Genomic DNA, 21,547 nt, shown 5'->3' on the forward strand with positions numbered 1-21,547 from the left:
ACCAATGCATAGACTGAAACTACTCCCCTTTTACTAGATTGGGATAACAGAGTAAATAATATTGGTATATTTGTACAGAAGAACCTTTGATCCTTCATATACATATAGAGAAGGTACTAATATATTTGGACAGCTTATCTGTTTGGAATTTTAGTGTAGTGTCAGATAAGTTTCCCTTAGCTACATTAATATTTTACTTTGTAACATAATGTGGTTTAAAATTACTTATGTTCTACAAATAAACAATTCTATCCAAATAATTATGCAAGGCTTTTATAGCATAGATTGCTGTTATATATACAGTCGCATAAATGTGAGCAAATTTCAGTATTATATGGCCTGATGCAGTTTGCCCTATTAAATCTGATTTACACTGAACAATAAAAAATAATACAAAACACCTCACTAAAAAAACATCATCTGCGTTAAACAATTTTACACACAAAAAATGTCATCTTTACAAAAATAAATATAGTTCACATACTCTTCTACTGCCTGGGGTTCATTTAAATTGAAAAAATATTGCATACTGACAGAACATCTTACATTACTATCTGAAGAAACAAGAAACTGTGCTGGGTTACAATGGGAACATCTTGTTGACCAACTGTATCAAACATGGATATTACACAGCAAATAATAATGAAAGCCCAAAGAATCACGTGGCATAACTAGATTGACATGCACTCATTTGATAACCTTGGAATCCAGGCTCACTTGGCCACCTCAAGGTTCATTTGTCCAAACGGCAGGGTAGACTGGCTGCGGTCTGGGTCATTTAAACGCAGGATACGGGTCAGGCTATTTTGTGGAAGAGAACTGAAAAGCAATGAGAACAGGAACTTAAATGGCCAGCAGAACCACAGATACAATACAGACTACTGATACTTGTATCTGCATCGACAAAAGTCCTTACTATAAAGCTGTTTAGAAATGTTTTTATGCCCATTTTCATATTCCATTGGTGCAGGAGTATTTGAAATCAGTGACTTTTCAAATCACTGATTTGGACTTTCAAAACTTTTGAAATCCTTTTCCCAACTTTTCAATTTGAGAAATACAAATGACATTCAAAATGGTGACTGGGGATCCCAGGGTTCATTTAGGCTCTATCCTCACTCCCAGTGCTCCTGACCCAGGTATTCAGTATTGGGTTGCCAAATACTTACATGGACCAAAAGGTCATTACAAGTTATTACCTCATGCTCTGTGGGGTGAGGAAAATGAACTGTCTGTAGCGCTGGCTAGCTGCTATCTTCAACATCATGTCCATTGAAATTCTGCGGTTCACCATGTCCTGAAAGAGAGTGAACATTAAACAAGCTCCCAAAAATGTTGCCTGCTGATTACACTATTATCACCTCTTGATTACTTGAAGTTGTTGAGATTTCTCGCAGGGCTAGTGTTAAATTTGCCTGAGCTGCACGTGCTATCCTCACTCGTTTTGGTTATTTTTCATGACATTGTTCAAAGTTGTAAATGGCAGCAGCTGCAAAACCTTCTAGTTTACTGGAAATTAAATTAATATACATTTGTGATGACTGCCAATGTTAACCTGGACAAGAGTTAAAGTACAAATTCCTCATCAGATTTATTGTTCTTGATGTACATTAATGTTCTGAAATAAATGGAATCTAATGTTTAGAAAGACACCAACTATTCTATTATAAAATTATCCTTTTACATTACAATGTTCTCAGGAATGTAATTTAAGAAATAATGAAAGTTGGGTGAAATGAACAGTTTTTAAAATCCATGGCACTGCATCTAAACAAACTATGTCTGAAGTCAAGCTCTGAATAAGCTACAGTAAATTAAAACTGCTATAGCAAAACATCAAAACACTGATACCAAGGCAAACTAGAACGCATATTCTTTTTAAACAGATAACAAAAATACATGTAAAACATGGGCCTCTCTTAAATCATTAAATCAGTGTGTAATATCAGAGTGTAATATATTGGGAAGGAATAAATTCACTTGCTTTCAAAACACATCTACACTGTAAAAAAGCACCACATATTTAGGTAAGCTGAAAACAAATAAGTGGCAATGTGCTTTACCATGTACACATCAAATTCATCCAGGCAGCGGAATGGAGCTTCAGCTATGGCCCAAAGACTCAAGACAAAACACACAGTGGAAAATGATCGTTCGCCTCCAGACAAAGAACGCATATCACTCAGTGCAGCTTTGGCACTCTCTCCTGGCTGAACCTGAGATAAAAAAAAAAAAACACACACACACGCACACCATAAGGAAGGTTCTGTGACCCACAAAAGTTTTCAAGTTCTCATTAGATTAACACAATCAAATATGTTTCATTACGCTTTTGGTGTCTGAAAACCTTTTCCCCTAATCCTCACAGAACTGGAGAAAAACTGTGTTAAACTAAAGCAAGGTGGGGGTTAGTAAATAAAGGCCATGTTATATGTGCTCTGAAATTATAGATATTAATTGTTGTTCCAAATAAAATATTCTTCCACGTCCCGCAAATTCTGAACAGACATCAGTTTACACAACTGATTCTGCTGCTTGCCACTGGGTCCAGGCACTCGGCGAGCCCAAATTTCCTGTGCACTTTCTGTTCCAGAAACAAAAGCTTTCTTTAAAACTCCCGAGGTCAACTGAACAAAAACATCTTACATTTTCCATTGATCTTGAAAGAACAGGAAAGTAATATCCTTTAATCCCCTTAGCTAAAATGCTCAACATACAGCAGAACCTGCTAGAAGTCAAACTAGCAAGGTAGCAAACTAGCAAACAAAATCTTTATTAAGTTACAAGCTTTGCTACATCACTTGAGATTTTCCTTATTTAGTTTTAGGGCCCAGACTATTATTCAGTGGCATCTACAATCTTTGGCAAGTTCTTACAGAAATGGAGAGGGTCTCATCCTTGTGGTTGAAGGTCATTTTTCCTGTGTAGCCTCTCTGGGACAGCATGGAGTCAAAATAGTACTTGCAGCGTACTGAAAGATATCTGCAAGAGAAATAAAATACATGGGTCGGACATTGTATAAACACATGGCAACATTTTCCTCCCAATCTAGGTCCTACACGAAGTGAAGTTAACTGTATTTTAATATCTGGTACATACACACAGCCTTCATTACAATGTAAGAATTTGAGGCATGGGGTCCCCGTTAATAAAACAACACCCATTTAGAACAGAGCCAGTGACATTCTCTCAAAGCCCAGGTTACAAATACTCTTGTCACCTCAGCTAAAAACACACATAATCAGAAGAAAGAATATAAGAAGAAATAATGCCAGACAGAATGCAACATACACAAACCACATGAAATGGGCAGTTAGCAAAAAGGTACTAAAACAATACGCCTAATGTGGTTCACCTGGCCAACAACTACGCTAATCAGTCAAGAATGCAGAAACATGATGACTAAGGTTAAAGTTGCAAGCAGGCAGGAGATGTTCATTGTCATTTCATTCCAATTCACATATGTATGGGTGACGTTGCCAGGTAGCGGCCAATCAGACTTGTTAAATGTGGTACATGTGTCACTCCTTTGGCCAAACGACCACCTTAAATTACACATGAATATTCAGAGGAAGATACATCACAGGCCTACATAAAGATTTTCCCCAGGGCACAGAAGCATCGTGAAGTTGAAATAACTGTTTTAGGAGTCTAAAAGGACCATGAAGGAGCGAAGGGTGTGGTTCCTTTCGGTATTATGAACATGCATCATCGGAGATGCTCACCTTCTCAATTCAGTGTAGATGTTATGACGCTTGTTCATAATATTGCTCAGCAGAGCGATGAAGCTCTTGAGACCCTTCGCTTGTCGGGCAGCACCGTTATAGATCTGCAAGGCGTCCTGATATTGCCTGAGAAAAAAAAACATTTTGGCTAAAAAATGTATGCTTGTAGATAGGCCTGTCGCGATAATTACATTATCGACTTATCGTACGATATTTTTTTTTACCACGATCATTTTTGCTGATGTCGATAATTGGCCATTGGGTTTCCGCGCACATTTGTTTACATGAGAATAAACCGCGACTACGTGAGATTTCAAAAAGGCACGTAGTGCTGCTCTCTCGCCCCTCCCCCCTTAAGGGAAGACGAATCTGTGATCAGAGAGCGACACCTACCAGTTAGGAAATGAGTGCAGTACACGGAGAGCGTATGCGTCAATAACAGTGCCTCCACACACACAGATGGAGATGTGTGTGTGGAGAACGTATTCGAGGCTAATAGGACTCTAAATGATTCGAAATAATTTTTTATCACATTATTTAATGGTTGTTTATTATAGTGACCATATAGTGACAGGGGAATGAACATTTACCTGATAAACTTTAATGTTGCTTTTGTGTTTCAGGTTTGAAAAGTGCTGGAATTGTTACACAACAAATATCTGTCTGACTGAACAGTTCTCTTGTATTACGTTAACAAATACGAGCCTCTTGTAATTCCAGGACGAAATTAACGTGAAGACGTTAAGATTGGGCGTTTTGAAAATAAACAACCATTAAATAATGTATTTAAAAGCGAATTATTTCGAGTATTTATATATAAAGATTTAACTTAATTAAGTTTAACGTGCAGGGAAATATTGAAATGGACCTTGAAAATTACGTACACGTGCTTTAATTCCCTGCAAACATGACTTTGTTCATTGCGCTGAGGCGCAGCACGCACAAAGTTACAAAATTTGAGAGGTGCACAGGGTTGCCAGGTCCTACAAAAATATCCCGCACAAAGTCAGTGTAAAACCCGCCCCTCAGAAGCCTAAACTAGCCCAAAGCCCAAAGTTGTTGACGGGGGTAGGGGGGGCTAACTCTGACAACTCTGGAGGTGCAGAACCTTGCGAATCTACAGCGCGCGACGCCCTCGCGCACGGGCGGAGCCACTGCTATTACGTCATTTTCGCCACGTGGACCCTCGCGCCGCGTCAAGTATAAATGTAATATCGTTTATCGCGATAATTTCTGGGACAATATATCGTTCTGAAAATTGTTATCGTGACAGGCCTATTTGTAGAACATGCCCTAGAATAGAATAGAATAAAACTTTATTGTCCTGCCAAAGCAGAAAATTTTTCTTTGGTTTCACCACCATACATCACAGCACACCACAACCAAAATAATAACAATAATCATAAATACATAAAACATACACAAACCTTAAAACAGATTAGTGTGATTTGTTAATATATTTGATAGCATTAGGAACAAAAGCTCCTTTATAGATCTTTTTTTTCACCAGAGGCACTCTATAGCGCCGGCCTGAAGGGAGCACCTCAAACGCAGTATGAAGAGGATGTGTCGGGTCCCTAATTATTGCTATCGCTTTCCTAGACAAAGCTCTTCTATGAAGGATGTCTAGTGACTTTTGTTGCTGGCCAATTATTTTCTCTGCCATCTTGATCGTTCTGGTCAATTTACTCTTATTTAGTACTGTCAAATGTCCGTACCAGACTGAGATATTGAACACCAGACCGCTCTCTATCAAACTCACATATACCTTACAGAGAATTTTACTCTCAACCCCAAACTCCTTCAATTTCCTAATTAGATATAATCTCTGACTGGCTTTCTTACATACACTGTCAGCATGATCTGCGAAACTCAGCTGATGATCCAATTGTATTCCCAAATACCTGAAACACTTCACCCTTTCCACAGATTGGTTACACAGTATAAGTGGTGGAAGAGAGTTTGTGTGATGTAAAATAAGCTTCTTTGTTTTCCCAACATTAATTGACAAGGAGCTAGATTTACACCACTGTTCTAACTTTAAGACCTGAGCAGAATAATCAGAATTATCATTATCCTTATAAAAAGGTCCAACTAGAGCCATATCATCTGCATATTTGATCAACCTAAGATTATTCTCCTGCAGTCTCATCTCATTAGTATACACAGAAAAGAGTAAAGGCATGTTAAATGACACTCAGGAGCAAAATAAAATAAATTTTTATGTAATGCCTCTAGTTTAGCAATGGGTTTCATTTTATGTCACTGTATATTGTTGCTTTATTTAATGGACATGTTTTATTTACAGACTGAATCAAAATGAAATGGCACCGGCACAAACAAAATGTTGAGGATGTTGTACAAACGTCATTGTAAAATGTCTCTATATGTTAATATAACACCAACATAGGCCTCATTGTTTCTGAAATTGTCAAATGTACAGCAACGATCTGAATCATCTGCCATGACTAAGGTTTTTTGTGACCAAGCCCAAGATGGCTTTACTGAGCAAGATGTGGCATGAAATGTGTGTGTCCCAACTTTAAGAAAAATAGTGAGAGAAAATATGATGACTCAGCTGACTAAAGAGTTTAGCCTGAAGTGCACTATGGGATTTCATGTTTAATGCCCAAGTTCAGAGAGACTTAATGTTAAAACACAATGCATGTGTATGCGCGCGCACACACACACACACACACACACACACACACACACACACACACACACACACACACACACACCTGATAATCGTGTCTCTGTCTCCATGCTGGTCTTGCTGTGTGCTGATTTGGACTTTTAATCGGCTGATTTCGCTGTCGAGACTTTTAGCTGTTCTTCTCACATCTAAACGCTCTGGGCAGATTTCTGTGGCTTTAGTTATGGAGTTCTGTCAGACCAAAGCAGAGCAGACTTGTAATGCAGAATATTCAACAAATCTAAACTTTTAAGATATTTTATTATAAGCAGAGTTCGGTGAAAACAATCTGTTGTTGGCATCCCAGGGACAACAATTTCCTTCAAATGCAAATAATCTTACTAGTTTAAAGCCTTTATAAACATTATTCATTACTCAAAATTTGGAACTGGTTTATCACATTTAAAATATTTATGTAATACCAGTTTAAATTTTAAAAGGCTTTCTATGTTATAGCCTGTTAAAAACCTATATAATATAGATTTCAGTTTGGAGAATTCTAAGCCAAATGTAAGATGTCACAATACCTTTATTTCCTGTTCCTTATCATCCAAGATCTTCTTCAGATCTTGTATGTGACTCAGATGCTCTTTCTGTTTCTCCTCATAATGTTTCTTATGATGTTTACTCTTCTCTACCATCTGGTCACTCTTACTCAACTCTTCCTATTTGGGGGTATGGGCAGGGGAAGGGAAGAAAAAAACCCAGGTCTCATGTTATCTATGTTAGTCAGAAAGAAAAAAAAAATCAACATCTTCAAAGTCAAAATTCAAAATCTTTAGTTAATTAATTATAGTTTTACGCCACTAAACTGATCGACTATTGAGATGATATCTATATATTTAATACAGGTGCACCAAACAGCAAGTCTTTCGGCATCTTTTCTGCTTCGTTTAATGTCGCATGATCCATTTGAAACCACAATCATTTAATTCAAATAACAATCACGTAGATGAACAAATAAAGACTTGATATCAGACAGATAAATTCTGATGCAATGTAAAGAAAGTGCAAGTTGGCAATGCAAACGTACATTACAGAACTATGGAGCAAGGGGCTGACTCGTGCGATAAGGAACCGACTCGTGAAGCAGCCCAAGATTTTTCGACATAGCTTACCTTAATAGGGTCGGCCTCCTCAGCCACGCTGTTAATGGCGTCCCTGTGTTGGCGATTCAGTAGCTCCGCTTCCTCAAGTGCACTTTTGAGAGTGAGCATCTGTTGTTTCTCCGTCTCGTACTGCTCATGGCACACAGTTAGTCTGTCACGCACCTCCTCCAGTTCCTCCTCCTGAAAGGAGAGTAACAAAGAGGTCTCCATATCTAGAGGACTTTCTTCAGATTTATAATCTGCTGCGCATTCAATTGTGTAGGAATTTTCATCCATAATTTAGTATATTTTGTGAAAATGTGTGTGCAACAATACCAGAGGCTTCAGATCCTCAGATTGCGGTTCTTCAACATTTTGCAAATCATTCATCTCCAAATGAACCTTCCTGCATTGATCCTACACATTCATGACCGGAAAAAAAAAACACAAAAACAAAAAACCCTCAAACATGTGCTACATCCAACAAAGAAATACTGCACAGCTGTAAAGTTCAAAATGTGTCACCTTCACTGTTTTTTGATCTGCAAGTGATCTCTTCAACAGAACTTCATTCTGGCGCATTTGGTCCTCAACTTGGCCGATACTCTTTTTAAAATCCTGGAGATTTCTGTCCTGGCTCTGTAAGGCTCCTTGTAAAAGCCTAGAGAGAGAGAAATTAGTCTAATAGTATTTATGTTGGCTTGCGAAGCAGCCAACATACTGTTCTCCCTATTCTTCTTATTTTTTTTATTTATGTTGGCTTGCGAAGCAGCCAACATACTGTTCTCCCTATTCTTCTTATTCTTCTTCTTCTTATTATTATTATTCTATTCGAGTTTTCGGTAACTTTCACAGGTCGCAGTTTTTGAGCTAGAACCTTGAAAATTGGCAGGTTCACAGATCTCATATGGAAGAAGTGTGCTTGTGCTTTTGGGACATGTCGGACATACGGTGTCCTCAGGACAAGTCCTCAAAGTTGACTTTTTCCCATAGAGAATGAATGGCGGAATGTTCAGAAATATCCCCAGTTAGTGTGCTCTCATGAAAAATCTCCTGGATAAACAGCTGTAAATTCCTTCCACTTTCATCTAGAAGCTCCATTTAAATTTTAAATGAGAGAGAAATTTGTCCTTTCTGGCAGGCCAAAATATCTAATCATTTTATTAATTACTTTTAGAGTTATGAGCATTTGTTTGGCACTAGACACAGAAAACTGCCCCATTAACTCCCATGTTAATTTCTCAAAATCAGAACTGTCTTTTTCACAATTTGCCTCTGTGTTTAACTTGTCATAAATCAGACAATATTGGGTCAAACAACACATAAATTACACCAAAATGATCAGCCAGGGGTCCTCTCTCATACAATATCTTCGGTTAAGCGATACGTTAAATAGAGCCCGAACTACGACCGTTTGTTCGGAGGGTGCAAATCACATTAAACAAGGCGTCTACAGTGGCAGAGACCGTGTTTCAGTTAAGGGATTTTTCACAATTAGCCTGTTTTTAACTTGTCATAAATCAGAAAATATTGGGTCAAACAACACACAAATTACACGAAAATGATCAGCCAGGGGTCCTCTCTCATACAATATCTTCGGTTAAGCGATACGTTAAATAGAGCCCGAACTACGACCGTTTGTTCGGAGGGTGCAAATCACATTAAACAAGGCGTCTACAGTGGCAGAGACCGTGTTTCAGTTAAGGGATTTTTCACAATTTGCCTGTTTTTAACTTGTCATAAATCAGAAAATATTGGGTCAAACAACACACAAATTACACCAAAATGATCAGCCAGGGGTCCTCTCTCATACAATATCTTCGGTTAAGCGATACGTTAAATAGAGCCCGAACTACGACCGTTTGTTCGGAGGGTGCAAATCACATTAAACGAGGCTCCTCCACTCAGAGTGGTGTCAGTTATGTTGAATGTGTCTCCCCCTCCCCCTCACACACGTACGCACACACACGCATTTCTCTCATACCCACTCCACACAGACACACACAGATGGAGCAGAGGAACAGATGGGGAAGATGGAGCAGAGGGGCAGATGGGGCAGGTAGAGCAGCAGGGCAGGTAGAGCAGCGGGGCAGATGGAGCAGACGGGCAGATGGGGCAGATAAAGCAGATGGGGCAGAAGGGCAGATGGATCAGAGGGGCAGATAGAGCAGATGGAGCACACACGCACGGAACCTCTTCTCTCCCTCAGTCCCTGTAGCAGTATTAACTGTATAACTGAACAACCACTCAATTTTAACTAACCCACAACCAATTACCCCTCAACAGTAATTGCCCCACCACAGGTAAATACCCCCTCAACAAAACATTCCACATCTAAACAAGCTTTTAACAGGAACTACACAGTAATCTTTATACCCATCAACAACAATAACCCCAACAGGTCAATAACCCCTCAATATCAACTACCCCACAGCCAATTACCCCTCAGCAGTAATTGCCCCAAACAGCTATATTACCTATTCACCGCAACAACACCATTAAACGAATAGCCTTCAACAATATCAAATACATCTGCATTAACTACCCCAATGGCAATAGCCCCTCAACAGTAATTGCCCCACCACAGGTAATTGCCCCTCAACAACAAATACAACATCTAAACAAGCTTTTAACAGGAACTACACAGAAATCTTTAAAGCTATCAACAACAATAACTCCAACAGGTCAATAACCCCTCAATGTCAACTACCCCACACCCAATTACCCCTCAACAGTTATTGCCCCACCACAGGTAAATACCCCCTCAACAAAACATTCCACATCTAAACAAGCTTTTAACAGGAGCTACACAGTAATCTTAATAGCCATCAACAACAATAACCCCAACAGGTCAATAACCCCTCAATGTCAACTACCCCACAGCCAATTACCCCTCAGCAGTAATTACCCCAAACACCTAAACTACTCCTTAACCGCAACATAATCTAACAATGATGACATTAAAACAACCTTTAACATTAGGCCATCAACATTCAAAACAGCGTTTCGACTGCTTTGCAAGCCAACATAAAGTTTGTTCACAAACTTTGCCTATCTAGTTATGTTGGCTTGCGAAGCAGCCAACATACTGTTCTCCCTATTCTTCTTTTTCTTATTATTATTCTATTCGACTTTTCGGTAACTTTCACAGGTCGCAGTTTTTGAGCTAGAACCTTGAAAATTGGCAGGATCACAGATCCCATATGGAAGAAGTGTGCTTGTGCTTTTGGGACATGTCGGACATACGGTGTCCTCAGGACAAGTCCTCAAAGTTGACTTTTTCCCATAGAGAATGAATGGCGGAATGTTCAGAAATGTCCCCAGTTAGTGTGCTGTCATGAAAAATCTCCTGGATAAACAGCTGTAAATTCCTTCCACTTTCATCTAGAAGCTCCATTTAAATTTTAAATGAGAGAGATATTTGTCCTTTCTGGCACGCCAAAATATCTAATCATTTTATCAATTACTTTTAGAGTTATGAGCATTTGTTTGGCACTAGACACCGAAAACTGCCCCATTAACTCCCATGTTAATTTCTCAAAATCAGAACTGTCTTTTTCACAATTTGCCTCTGTGTTTAACTTGTCATAAATCAGAAAATATTGGGTCAAACAACACATAAATTACACCAAAATGATCAGCCAAGGGTCCTCTCTCATACAATATCTTCTGTTAAGCGATACGTTAAATAGAGCCCGAAGTACGACCGTTTGTTCGGAGGGTGCAAATCACATTAAACAAGGCGTCTACAGTGGCAGAGACCGTGTTTCAGTTAAGGGATTTTTCACAATTTGCCTGTTTTTAACTTGTCATAAATCAGACAATATTGGGTCAAACAACACACAAATTACACCAAAATAATCAGCCAGGGGTCCTCTCTCATACAATATCTTCGGTTAAGCGATACGTTAAATAGAGCCCGAAGTACGACCGTTTGTTCGGAGGGTGCAAATCACATTAAACAAGGCGTCTACAGTGGCAGAGACCGTGTTTCAGTTAAGGGATTTTTCACAATTTGCCTGTTTTTAACTTGTCATAAATCAGACAATATTGGGTCAAACAACACACAAATTACACCAAAATAATCAGCCAGGGGTCCTCTCTCATACAATGTCTTCGGTTAAGCGATAAGTTAAATAGGGCCCGAACTACGACCGTTTGTTTGGAGGGTGCAAATCACATTAAACGAGGCTCCTCCACTCAGAGTGGTGTCAGTTATGTTGAATGTGTCTCCCCTCCCCCCACACACGTACACACACACACACACATGCATCTCTCTCATACCCACTCACAGATCACAGATCCCATATGGAAGAAGTGTGCTTGTGCTTTTGGGACATGTCGGACATACGGTGTCCTCAGGACAAGTCCTCAAAGTTGACTTTTTCCCATAGAGAATGAATGGCGGAATGTTCAGAAATGTCCCCAGTTAGTGTGCTGTCATGAAAAATCTCCTGGATAAACAGCTGTAAATTCCTTCCACTTTCATCTAGAAGCTCCATTTAAATTTTAAATGAGAGAGATATTTGTCCTTTCTGGCACGCCAAAATATCTAATCATTTTATCAATTACTTTTAGAGTTATGAGCATTTGTTTGGCACTAGACACCGAAAACTGCCCCATTAACTCCCATGTTAATTTCTCAAAATCAGAACTGTCTTTTTCACAATTTGCCTCTGTGTTTAACTTGTCATAAATCAGAAAATATTGGGTCAAACAACACATAAATTACACCAAAATGATCAGCCAAGGGTCCTCTCTCATACAATATCTTCTGTTAAGCGATACGTTAAATAGAGCCCGAAGTACGACCGTTTGTTCGGAGGGTGCAAATCACATTAAACAAGGCGTCTACAGTGGCAGAGACCGTGTTTCAGTTAAGGGATTTTTCACAATTTGCCTGTTTTTAACTTGTCATAAATCAGACAATATTGGGTCAAACAACACACAAATTACACCAAAATAATCAGCCAGGGGTCCTCTCTCATACAATATCTTCGGTTAAGCGATACGTTAAATAGAGCCCGAAGTACGACCGTTTGTTCGGAGGGTGCAAATCACATTAAACAAGGCGTCTACAGTGGCAGAGACCGTGTTTCAGTTAAGGGATTTTTCACAATTTGCCTGTTTTTAACTTGTCATAAATCAGACAATATTGGGTCAAACAACACACAAATTACACCAAAATAATCAGCCAGGGGTCCTCTCTCATACAATGTCTTCGGTTAAGCGATAAGTTAAATAGGGCCCGAACTACGACCGTTTGTTTGGAGGGTGCAAATCACATTAAACGAGGCTCCTCCACTCAGAGTGGTGTCAGTTATGTTGAATGTGTCTCCCCTCCCCCCACACACGTACACACACACACACACATGCATCTCTCTCATACCCACTCCACACAGACACACACAGATGGAGCAGAGGAACAGATGGGGAAGATGGAGCAGAGGGACAGATGGGGCAGGTAGAGCAGCAGGGCAGGTAGAGCAGCGGGGCAGGTAGAGCAGCGGGGCAGATGGAGCAGACGGGCAGATAAAGCAGATGGGGCAGAAGGGCAGATGGATCAGAGGGGCAGATGGGGCAGATAGAGCAGATGGAGCACACACGCACGGAACCTCTTCTCTCCCTCAGTCCCTGCAGCAGTATTAACTGTATAACTGAACAACCACTCAATTTTAACTAACCCACAACCAATTACCCCTCAACAGTAATTGCCCCACCACAGGTAAGTACCCCCTCAACAAAAAAATCACATCTAAACAAGCTTTTAACATAAATTACACAGTAATCTTAATACCCATCAACAACAATAACCCCAACAGGTCAATAACCCCTCAATATCAACTACCCCACAGCCAATTACCCCTCAGCAGTAATTGCCCCAAACAGCTATATTACCTATTAACCGCAACAACACCATTAAACGAATAGCCTTCAACAATATCAAATACATCTGCATTCACTACCCCAATGGCAATAGCCCCTCAACAGTAATTGCCCCACCACAGGTAATTGCCCCTCAACAACAAATACAACATCTAAACAAGCTTTTACCAGGAACTACACAGAAATCTTTAAAGCTATCAACAACAATAACCCCAACAGGTCAATAACCCCTCAATGTCAACTACCCCACAGCCAATTACCCCTCAACAGTAATTGCCCCAAACAGCTAAATTACCTCTTAACCGCAACTACCGCTTTAGCCAAATACATCAGCATCAACCACACCAGTCAATTTAGTAGCTGATGCCTAGCGCTACACTGATTATCATATTGATGCCATTTGTCTATCCTCCCCTTCTATCATTTCATTCATCCCTCCATCTTCCCATAAGTATGCATTGATTTCATCAATCCCTTAATTTGCAAGATATATTGATCAAACCTGTTAAAATGACTTAGGAGCTGATCCCTAACACTACACTAAATATCATATTGATGCCATTTGTCTATCCTCCTGTTCTATCATTTCATTCATCCCTCAATACTCCCATATGGACCCATTGATTTCATAACTGTTAATTTTCAAGACTTAATGATCAGACTTGGTGAACTGACTCAATAGCTGATCCCTAGCACTGCACTGAATATCATATTGATGTCATTTGTCTATCCTCCCCTTCTGTCATTTCATTCATCCCTCCATCCTCCCATAGGAATGCATTGATTTCATGACTCCCTTAATTTTCAAGATATAGTGATCAAACTTGGTAAAATGACTCAGGAGCTGATCCCTAGCACTACACTGAATATCATTTAACAGTGATAACACTGAAACAACCTTTAACATTTAGCAGGTTGTCAACATTTAAACAGCCTTCAACATCATTCAGCAGGATATCAACATTAAAACAACCTTTAACATTAGGAGGTCAACAACATTCAAAACAACGTTTCAGCTGCTTTGCAAGCCAACATAAAGTTTGTTCACAAACTTTGCCTATCTAGTTATTATTATTATTCTATTCCACTTTTCGGTAACTTTCACAGGTCGCAGTTTTTGAGCTAGAACCTTGAAAATTGGCAGGTTCACAGATCCCATATGGAAGAAGTGTGCTTGTGCTTTTGGGACATGTCAGACATACGGTGTCCTCAGGACAAGTCCTCAAAGTTGACTTTTTCCCATAGAGAATGAATGGCGGAATGTTCAGAAATGTCCCCAGTTAGTGTGCTGTCATGAAAAATCTCCTGGATAAACAGCTGTAAATTCCTTCCACTTTCATCTAGAAGCTCCATTTAAATTTTAAATGAGAGAGATATTTGTCCTTTCTGGCACGCCAAAATATCTAATCATTTTATCAATTACTTTTAGAGTTATGAGCATTTGTTTGGCACTAGACACAGAAAACTGCCCCATTAACTCCCATGTTAATTTCTCAAAATCAGAACTGTCTTTTTCACAATTTGCCTCTGTGTTTAACTTGTCATAAATCAGACAATATTAGGTCAAACATCACATAAATTACACCAAAATGATCAGCCAAGGGTCCTCTCTCATACAATATCTTCGGTTAAGCGATACGTTAAATACAGCCCGAAGTACGACCGTTTGTTCGGAGGGTGCAAATCACATTAAACGAGGCTTCTAGAGTGGCAGAGACCGTGTTCCAGTTAAGGGATTTTTCACAATTTGCCTCTGTGTTTAACTTGTCATAAATCAGACAATATTGGGTCAAACAACACATAAATTACACCAAAATGATCAGCCAAGGGTCCTCTCTCATACAATATCTTCGGTTAAGCGATACGTTAAATAGAGCCCGAAGTACGACCGTTTGTTCGGAGGGTGCAAATCACATTAAACAAGGCGTCTACAGTGGCAGAGACCGTGTTTCAGTTAAGGGATTTTTCACAATTTGCCTGTTTTTAACTTGTCATAAATCAGACAATATTGGGTCAAACAACACACAAATTACACCAAAATGATCAGCCAGGGGTCCTCTCTCATACAATGTCTTCGGTTAAGCGATACGTTAAATAGAGCCCGAAGTACGACCGTTTGTTTGGAGGGTGCAAATCACATTAAACGAGGCTCCTCCACTCAGAGTGGTGTCAGTTATGTTGAATGTGTCTCCCCCTCCCCCCACACACGCACACACACACACATATGCATCTCTCTCATACCCACTCCACACAGTCAAACACATATACACCACACACACACACACAGATGGAGCAGAGGAACAGATGGGGGAAATGAAATGGGGAAAATCTTTAAAACTATCAACAACAATAACCCCAACAGGTCAATAACCCCTCAATGTCAACTACCCCACAGCCAATTACCCCTCAATAGTAATTGCCCCACCACAGGTAAATACCCCCTTAACAAAACATTCCACATCTAAACAAGCTTTTAACAGGAACTACACAGTAATCTTAATACCCATCAACAACAATAACCCCAACAGGTCAATAACCCCTCAATATCAACTACCCCACAGCCAATTACCCCTCAGCAGTAATTGCCCCAAACAGCTATATTACCTATTAACCGCAACAACACCATTAAACTATTAGTCTTCAACAATAACAAATACATCTGCATTAACTACCCCAATGGCAATAGCCCCTCAACAGTAATTGCCCCATCACAGGTAATTGCCCCTCAACAACAAATACAACATCTAAACAAGCTTTTAACAGGAACTACACAGAAATCTTTAAAGCTATCAACAACAATAACCCCAACAGGTCAATAACCCCTCAATGTCAACTACCCCACAGCCAATTACCCCTCAATAGTAATTGCCCTAACAGCTAAACTACCCCTCAACTGCAACTACCCCTTTAGCCAAATACATCAGCATCAACCACACCAGTCAATTTAGTAGCTAATGCCTAGTGCTACACTGATTATCATATTGATGTCATTTGTCCTCCCCTTCTATCATTTCATTCATCCCTCCATCCTCCTATAGGAATGCACTGATTTCATCAATCTCTTAATTTTCAAGACTTGGTGATCAGACTTGGTGAAATTACCCAAAAGCTGATCCCTAGCACTACACTGAATATCATTTAACAGTGATAACATTGAAACAACCTTTAACATCATTTAGCAGGTTGTCAACATTTAAACAGCCTTCAACATCATTTAGCAGGATATCAACATTAAAACAACCTTTAACATTAGGAGGTCAACAACATTCAAAACAACGTTTCAGCTGCTTTGCAAGCCAACATAAAGTTTGTTCACAAACTTTGCCTATCTAGTTAAACCTACAATCCACATAATAAAATGGATTCACCAGTGTCTAATGCTGTATGAAGGCCATAAATTGGATTGTTATTACGTTTATAACATAGAATAGCACATATCATGTCCACAGTATAAAGGAAGTAAAGTACACTTTTATAAAGTATAAAAAAAATACTGAAGATTTTTTCAGATTTACAATGTATGTGGTATGTGGCATTTCATCCCTGTACAGCTTCAAGAAGAGCCCCCAAACCTTCCTGTTAGTGTGACGCTGGGCGGCGGCAGACGGACGAGACACAGAGTCCTTGTTGCGACAGACGTCACGTATATTTTTATACGTATATTGCGCAATAGCGCACAATAAACATTTACACATGCAACACAACGTGCAGACTTAGACAACGACGAGCACAGGACACTGCGCGAGTGCACATTAAATAGACAGACCACATTAGCCCCACGTGATTACGAGACGATTCACAGGTGAGACACATTATTCACACGACATAGCCCTCACCACGGAGTTCCCCTGACGCAGACAAAGCACGTGGACAACGTATACACACGCCCAAAAAGGAGGGGCCGGGGTCCTCAACGTGACAGTTAGATATGCATTTAGTTAAGGAACTTTGATGGATTAATTATTTTATCACATTATTTTATTTAATTACATTTTATGAATTTTGTTAGAATTATTTTAATAGTTTATTATATTACATAAATTTATTGTTGTTTTCTTCTATTATTTTAATAATTATGTTGGCTTGCGAAGCAGCCAACATACTGTTCTCCCTATTCTTCTTTTTCTTATTATTATGTTGGCTTGCGAAGCAGCCAACATACTGTTCTCCCTATTCTTCTTTTTCTTATTATTATTATTCTATTCCACTTTTCGGTAACTTTCACAGGTCGCAGTTTTTGAGCTAGAACCTTGAAAATTGGCAGGATCACAGATCCCATATGGAAGAAGTGTGCTTGTGCTTTTGGGACATGTCGGACATACGGTGTCCTCAGGACAAGTCCTCAAAGTTGACTTTTTCCCATAGAGAATGAATGGCGGAATGTTCAGAAATGTCCCCAGTTAGTGTGCTGTCATGAAAAATCTCCTGGATAAACAGCTGTAAATTCCTTCCACTTTCATCTAGAAGCTCCATTTAAATTTTAAATGAGAGAGATATTTGTCCTTTCTGGCACGCCAAAATATCTAATCATTTTATCAATTACTTTTAGAGTTATGAGCATTTGTTTGGCACTAGACACAGAAAACTGCCCCATTAACTCCCATGTTAATTTCTCAAAATCAGAACTGTCTTTTTCACAATTTGCCTCTGTGTTTAACTTGTCATAAATCAGACAATATTAGGTCAAACATCACATAAATTACACCAAAATGATCAGCGAAGGGTCCTCTCTCATACAATATCTTCGGTAAAGCGATACGTTAAATACAGCCCGAAGTACGACCGTTTGTTCGGAGGGTGCAAATCACATTAAACGAGGCTTCTAGAGTGGCAGAGACCGTGTTTCAGTTAAGGGATTTTTCACAATTTGCCTCTGTGTTTAACTTGTCATAAATCAGACAATATTGGGTCAAACAACACATAAATTACACCAAAATGATCAGCCAAGGGTCCTCTCTCATACAATATCTTCGGTTAAGCGATACGTTAAATAGAGCCCGAAGTACGACCGTTTGTTCGGAGGGTGCAAATCACATTAAACAAGGCGTCTACAGTGGCAGAGACCGTGTTTCAGTTAAGGGATTTTTCACAATTTGCCTGTTTTTAACTTGTCATAAATCAGACAATATTGGGTCAAACAACACACAAATTACACCAAAATGATCAGCCAGGGGTCCTCTCTCATACAATATCTTCGGTTAAGCTAAATAAGTTAAATAGGGCCAGAACTACGACCGTTTGTTTGGAGGGTGCAAATCACATTAAACGAGGCTCCTCCACTCAGAGTGGTGTCAGTTATGTTGAATGTGTCTCCCCCTCCCCCCACACACGCACACACACATGCATCTCTCTCATACCCACTCCACACACACACACACAGATGGAGCAGAGGAACAGATGGGGAAGATGGAGCAGAGGGGCAGATGGGGCAGGTAGAGCAGCAGGGCAGGTAGAGCAGCGGGGCAGATGGAGCAGACGGGCAGATGGGGCAGATAAAGCAGATGGGGCAGAAGGGCAGATGGATCAGAGGGGCAGATGGGGCAGATAGAGCAGATGGAGCACACACGCACGGAACCTCTTCTCTCCCTCAGTCCCTGCAGCAGTATTAACTGTATAACTGAACAACAACCCAATGTCAACTAACCCACAACCAATTACCCCTCAACAGTAATTGCCCCACCACAGGTAAATACCCCCTCAACAAAACATTCCACATCTAAACAAGCTTTTAACAGGAACTACACAGTAATCTTTATACCCATCAACAACAATAACCCCAACAGGTCAATAACCCCTCAATATCAACTACCCCACAGCCAATTACCCCTCAGCAGTAATTGCCCCAAAAAGCTATATTACCTATTAACCGCAACAACACCATTAAATGAATAGCCTTCAACAATATCAAATACATCTGCATTAACTACCCCAATGGCAATAGCCCCTCAACAGTAATTGCCCCACCACAGGTAATTGCCCCTCAACAACAAATACAACATCTAAACAAGCTTTTAACAGGAACTACACAGAAATCTTTAAAGCTATCAACAACAATAACCCCAACAGGTCAATAACCCCTCAATGTCAACTACCCCACACCCAATTACCCCTCAACAGTTATTGCCCCACAACAGGTAAATACCCCCTCAACAAAACATTACACATCTAAACAAGCTTTTAACAGGAGCTACACAGTAATCTTAATAGCCATCAACAACAATAACCCCAACAGGTCAATAACCCCTCAATGTCAACTACCCCACAGCCAATTACCCCTCAGCAGTAATTACCCCAAACACCTAAACTACTCCTTAACCGCAACATAATCTAACAATGATAACATTAAAACAACCTTTAACATTAGGCCATCAACATCCAAAACTGCGTTTCGACTGCTTTGCAAGCCAACATAAAGTTTGTTCACAAACTTTGCCTATCTAGTTATTATTCTATTCCACTTTTCGGTAACTTTCACAGGTCGCAGTTTTTGAGCTAGAACCTTGAAAATTGGCAGGTTCACAGATCCCATATGGAAGAAGTGTGCTTGTGCTTTTGGGACATGTCGGACATACGGTGTCCTCAGGACAAGTCCTCAAAGTTGACTTTTTCCCATAGAGAATGAATGGCGGAATGTTCAGAAATGTCCCCAGTTAGTGTGTTGTCATGAAAAATCTCCTGGATAAACAGCTGTAAATTCCTTCCACTTTCATCTAGAAGCTCCATTTAAATTTTAAATGAGAGAGATATTTGTCCTTTCTGGCACGCCAAAATATCTAATCATTTTATCAATTACTTTTAGAGTTATGAGCATTTGTTTGGCACTAGACACAGAAAACTGCCCCATTAACTCCCATGTTAATTTCTCAAAATCAGAACTGTCTTTTTCACAATTTGCCTCTGTGTTTAACTTGTCATAAATCAGACAATATTAGGTCAAACATCACATAAATTAGACCAAAATGATCAGCCAAGGGTCCTCTCTCATACAATATCTTCGGTTAAGCGATACGTTAAATAGAGCCCGAAGTACGACCGTTTGTTCGGAGGGTGCAAATCACATTAAACAAGGCGTCTACAGTGGCAGAGACCGTGTTTCAGTTAAGGGATTTTTCACAATTTGCCTGTTTTTAACTTGTCATAAATCAGACAATATTGGGTCAAACAACACATAAATTAGACCAAAATGATCAGCCAAGGGTCCTCTCTCATACAATATCTTTGGTTAAGCGATACGTTAAATAGAGTCCGAAGTACGACCGTTTGTTCGGAGGGTGCAAATCACATTAAACAAGGCGTCTACAGTGGCAGAGACCGTGTTTCAGTTAAGGGATTTTTCACAATTTGCCTGTTTTTAACTTGTCATAAATCAGACAATATTGGGTCAAACAACACATAAATTAGACCAAAATGATCAGCCAAGGGTCCTCTCTCATACAATATCTTCGGTTAAGCGATACGTTAAATAGAGTCCGAAGTACGACCGTTTGTTCGGAGGGTGCAAATCACATTAAACAAGGCGTCTACAGTGGCAGAGACCGTGTTTCAGTTAAGGGATTTTTCACAATTTGCCTGTTTTTAACTTGTCATAAATCAGACAATATTGGGTCAAACAACACACAAATTACACCAAAATAATACATCATACAATATCTTCCGTTAAGCGATAAGTTAAATAGGGCCAGAACTACGACCGTTTGTTTGGAGGGTGCAAATCACATTAAACGAGGCTCCTCCACTCAGAGTGGTGTCAGTTATGTTGAATGTGTCTCCCCCTCCCCCCACACACGCACACACACACACATGCATCTCTCTCATACCCACTCCACACAGTCAAACACATATACACCACACACACACAGATGGAGCAGAGGAACAGATGGGGAAGATGGAGCAGAGGGGCAGATGGGGCAGGTAGAGCAGCAGGGCAGGTAGAGCAGCAGGGCAGATGGAGCAGACGGGCAGATGGGGCAGATAAAGCAGATGGGGCAGAAGGGCAGATGGATCAGAGGGGCAGATGGGGCAGATAGAGCAGATGGAGCACACACGCACGGAACCTCTTCTCTCCCTCAGTCCCTGCAGCAGTATTAACTGTATAACTGAACAACCACTCAATTTTAACTAACCCACAACCAATTACCCCTCAACAGTAATTG

The 21,547-nt window shown here is 39.9% G+C and overlaps 1 protein-coding gene across 1 annotated transcript in view; it reads right to left on the reverse strand.

Moving 5' to 3' along the window:
* Positions 1-257: 257 nt before the first annotated feature.
* LOC143486065 (structural maintenance of chromosomes protein 6) overlaps positions 258-21,547 on the reverse strand; it is a 34,384-nt gene continuing 13,094 nt past the window's right edge. The window contains exons 18-27 of the mRNA XM_076985864.1: positions 8,034-8,169; positions 7,845-7,925; positions 7,539-7,709; positions 6,948-7,085; positions 6,467-6,612; positions 3,726-3,851; positions 2,877-2,982; positions 2,064-2,216; positions 1,200-1,297; positions 258-819 (exon numbers count right to left, since the gene is read on the reverse strand). Of these exons, the coding sequence (XP_076841979.1) occupies positions 714-819; positions 1,200-1,297; positions 2,064-2,216; positions 2,877-2,982; positions 3,726-3,851; positions 6,467-6,612; positions 6,948-7,085; positions 7,539-7,709; positions 7,845-7,925; positions 8,034-8,169 (1,261 nt within the window). The 3' untranslated portion in view covers positions 258-713. The remainder of the gene's footprint in view (positions 820-1,199; positions 1,298-2,063; positions 2,217-2,876; positions 2,983-3,725; positions 3,852-6,466; positions 6,613-6,947; positions 7,086-7,538; positions 7,710-7,844; positions 7,926-8,033; positions 8,170-21,547) is intronic.

This window comes from Brachyhypopomus gauderio, chromosome 2, assembly GCF_052324685.1.
Source record: "Brachyhypopomus gauderio isolate BG-103 chromosome 2, BGAUD_0.2, whole genome shotgun sequence".
In the NCBI taxonomy this organism is placed as follows: domain Eukaryota; kingdom Metazoa; phylum Chordata; class Actinopteri; order Gymnotiformes; family Hypopomidae; genus Brachyhypopomus; species Brachyhypopomus gauderio.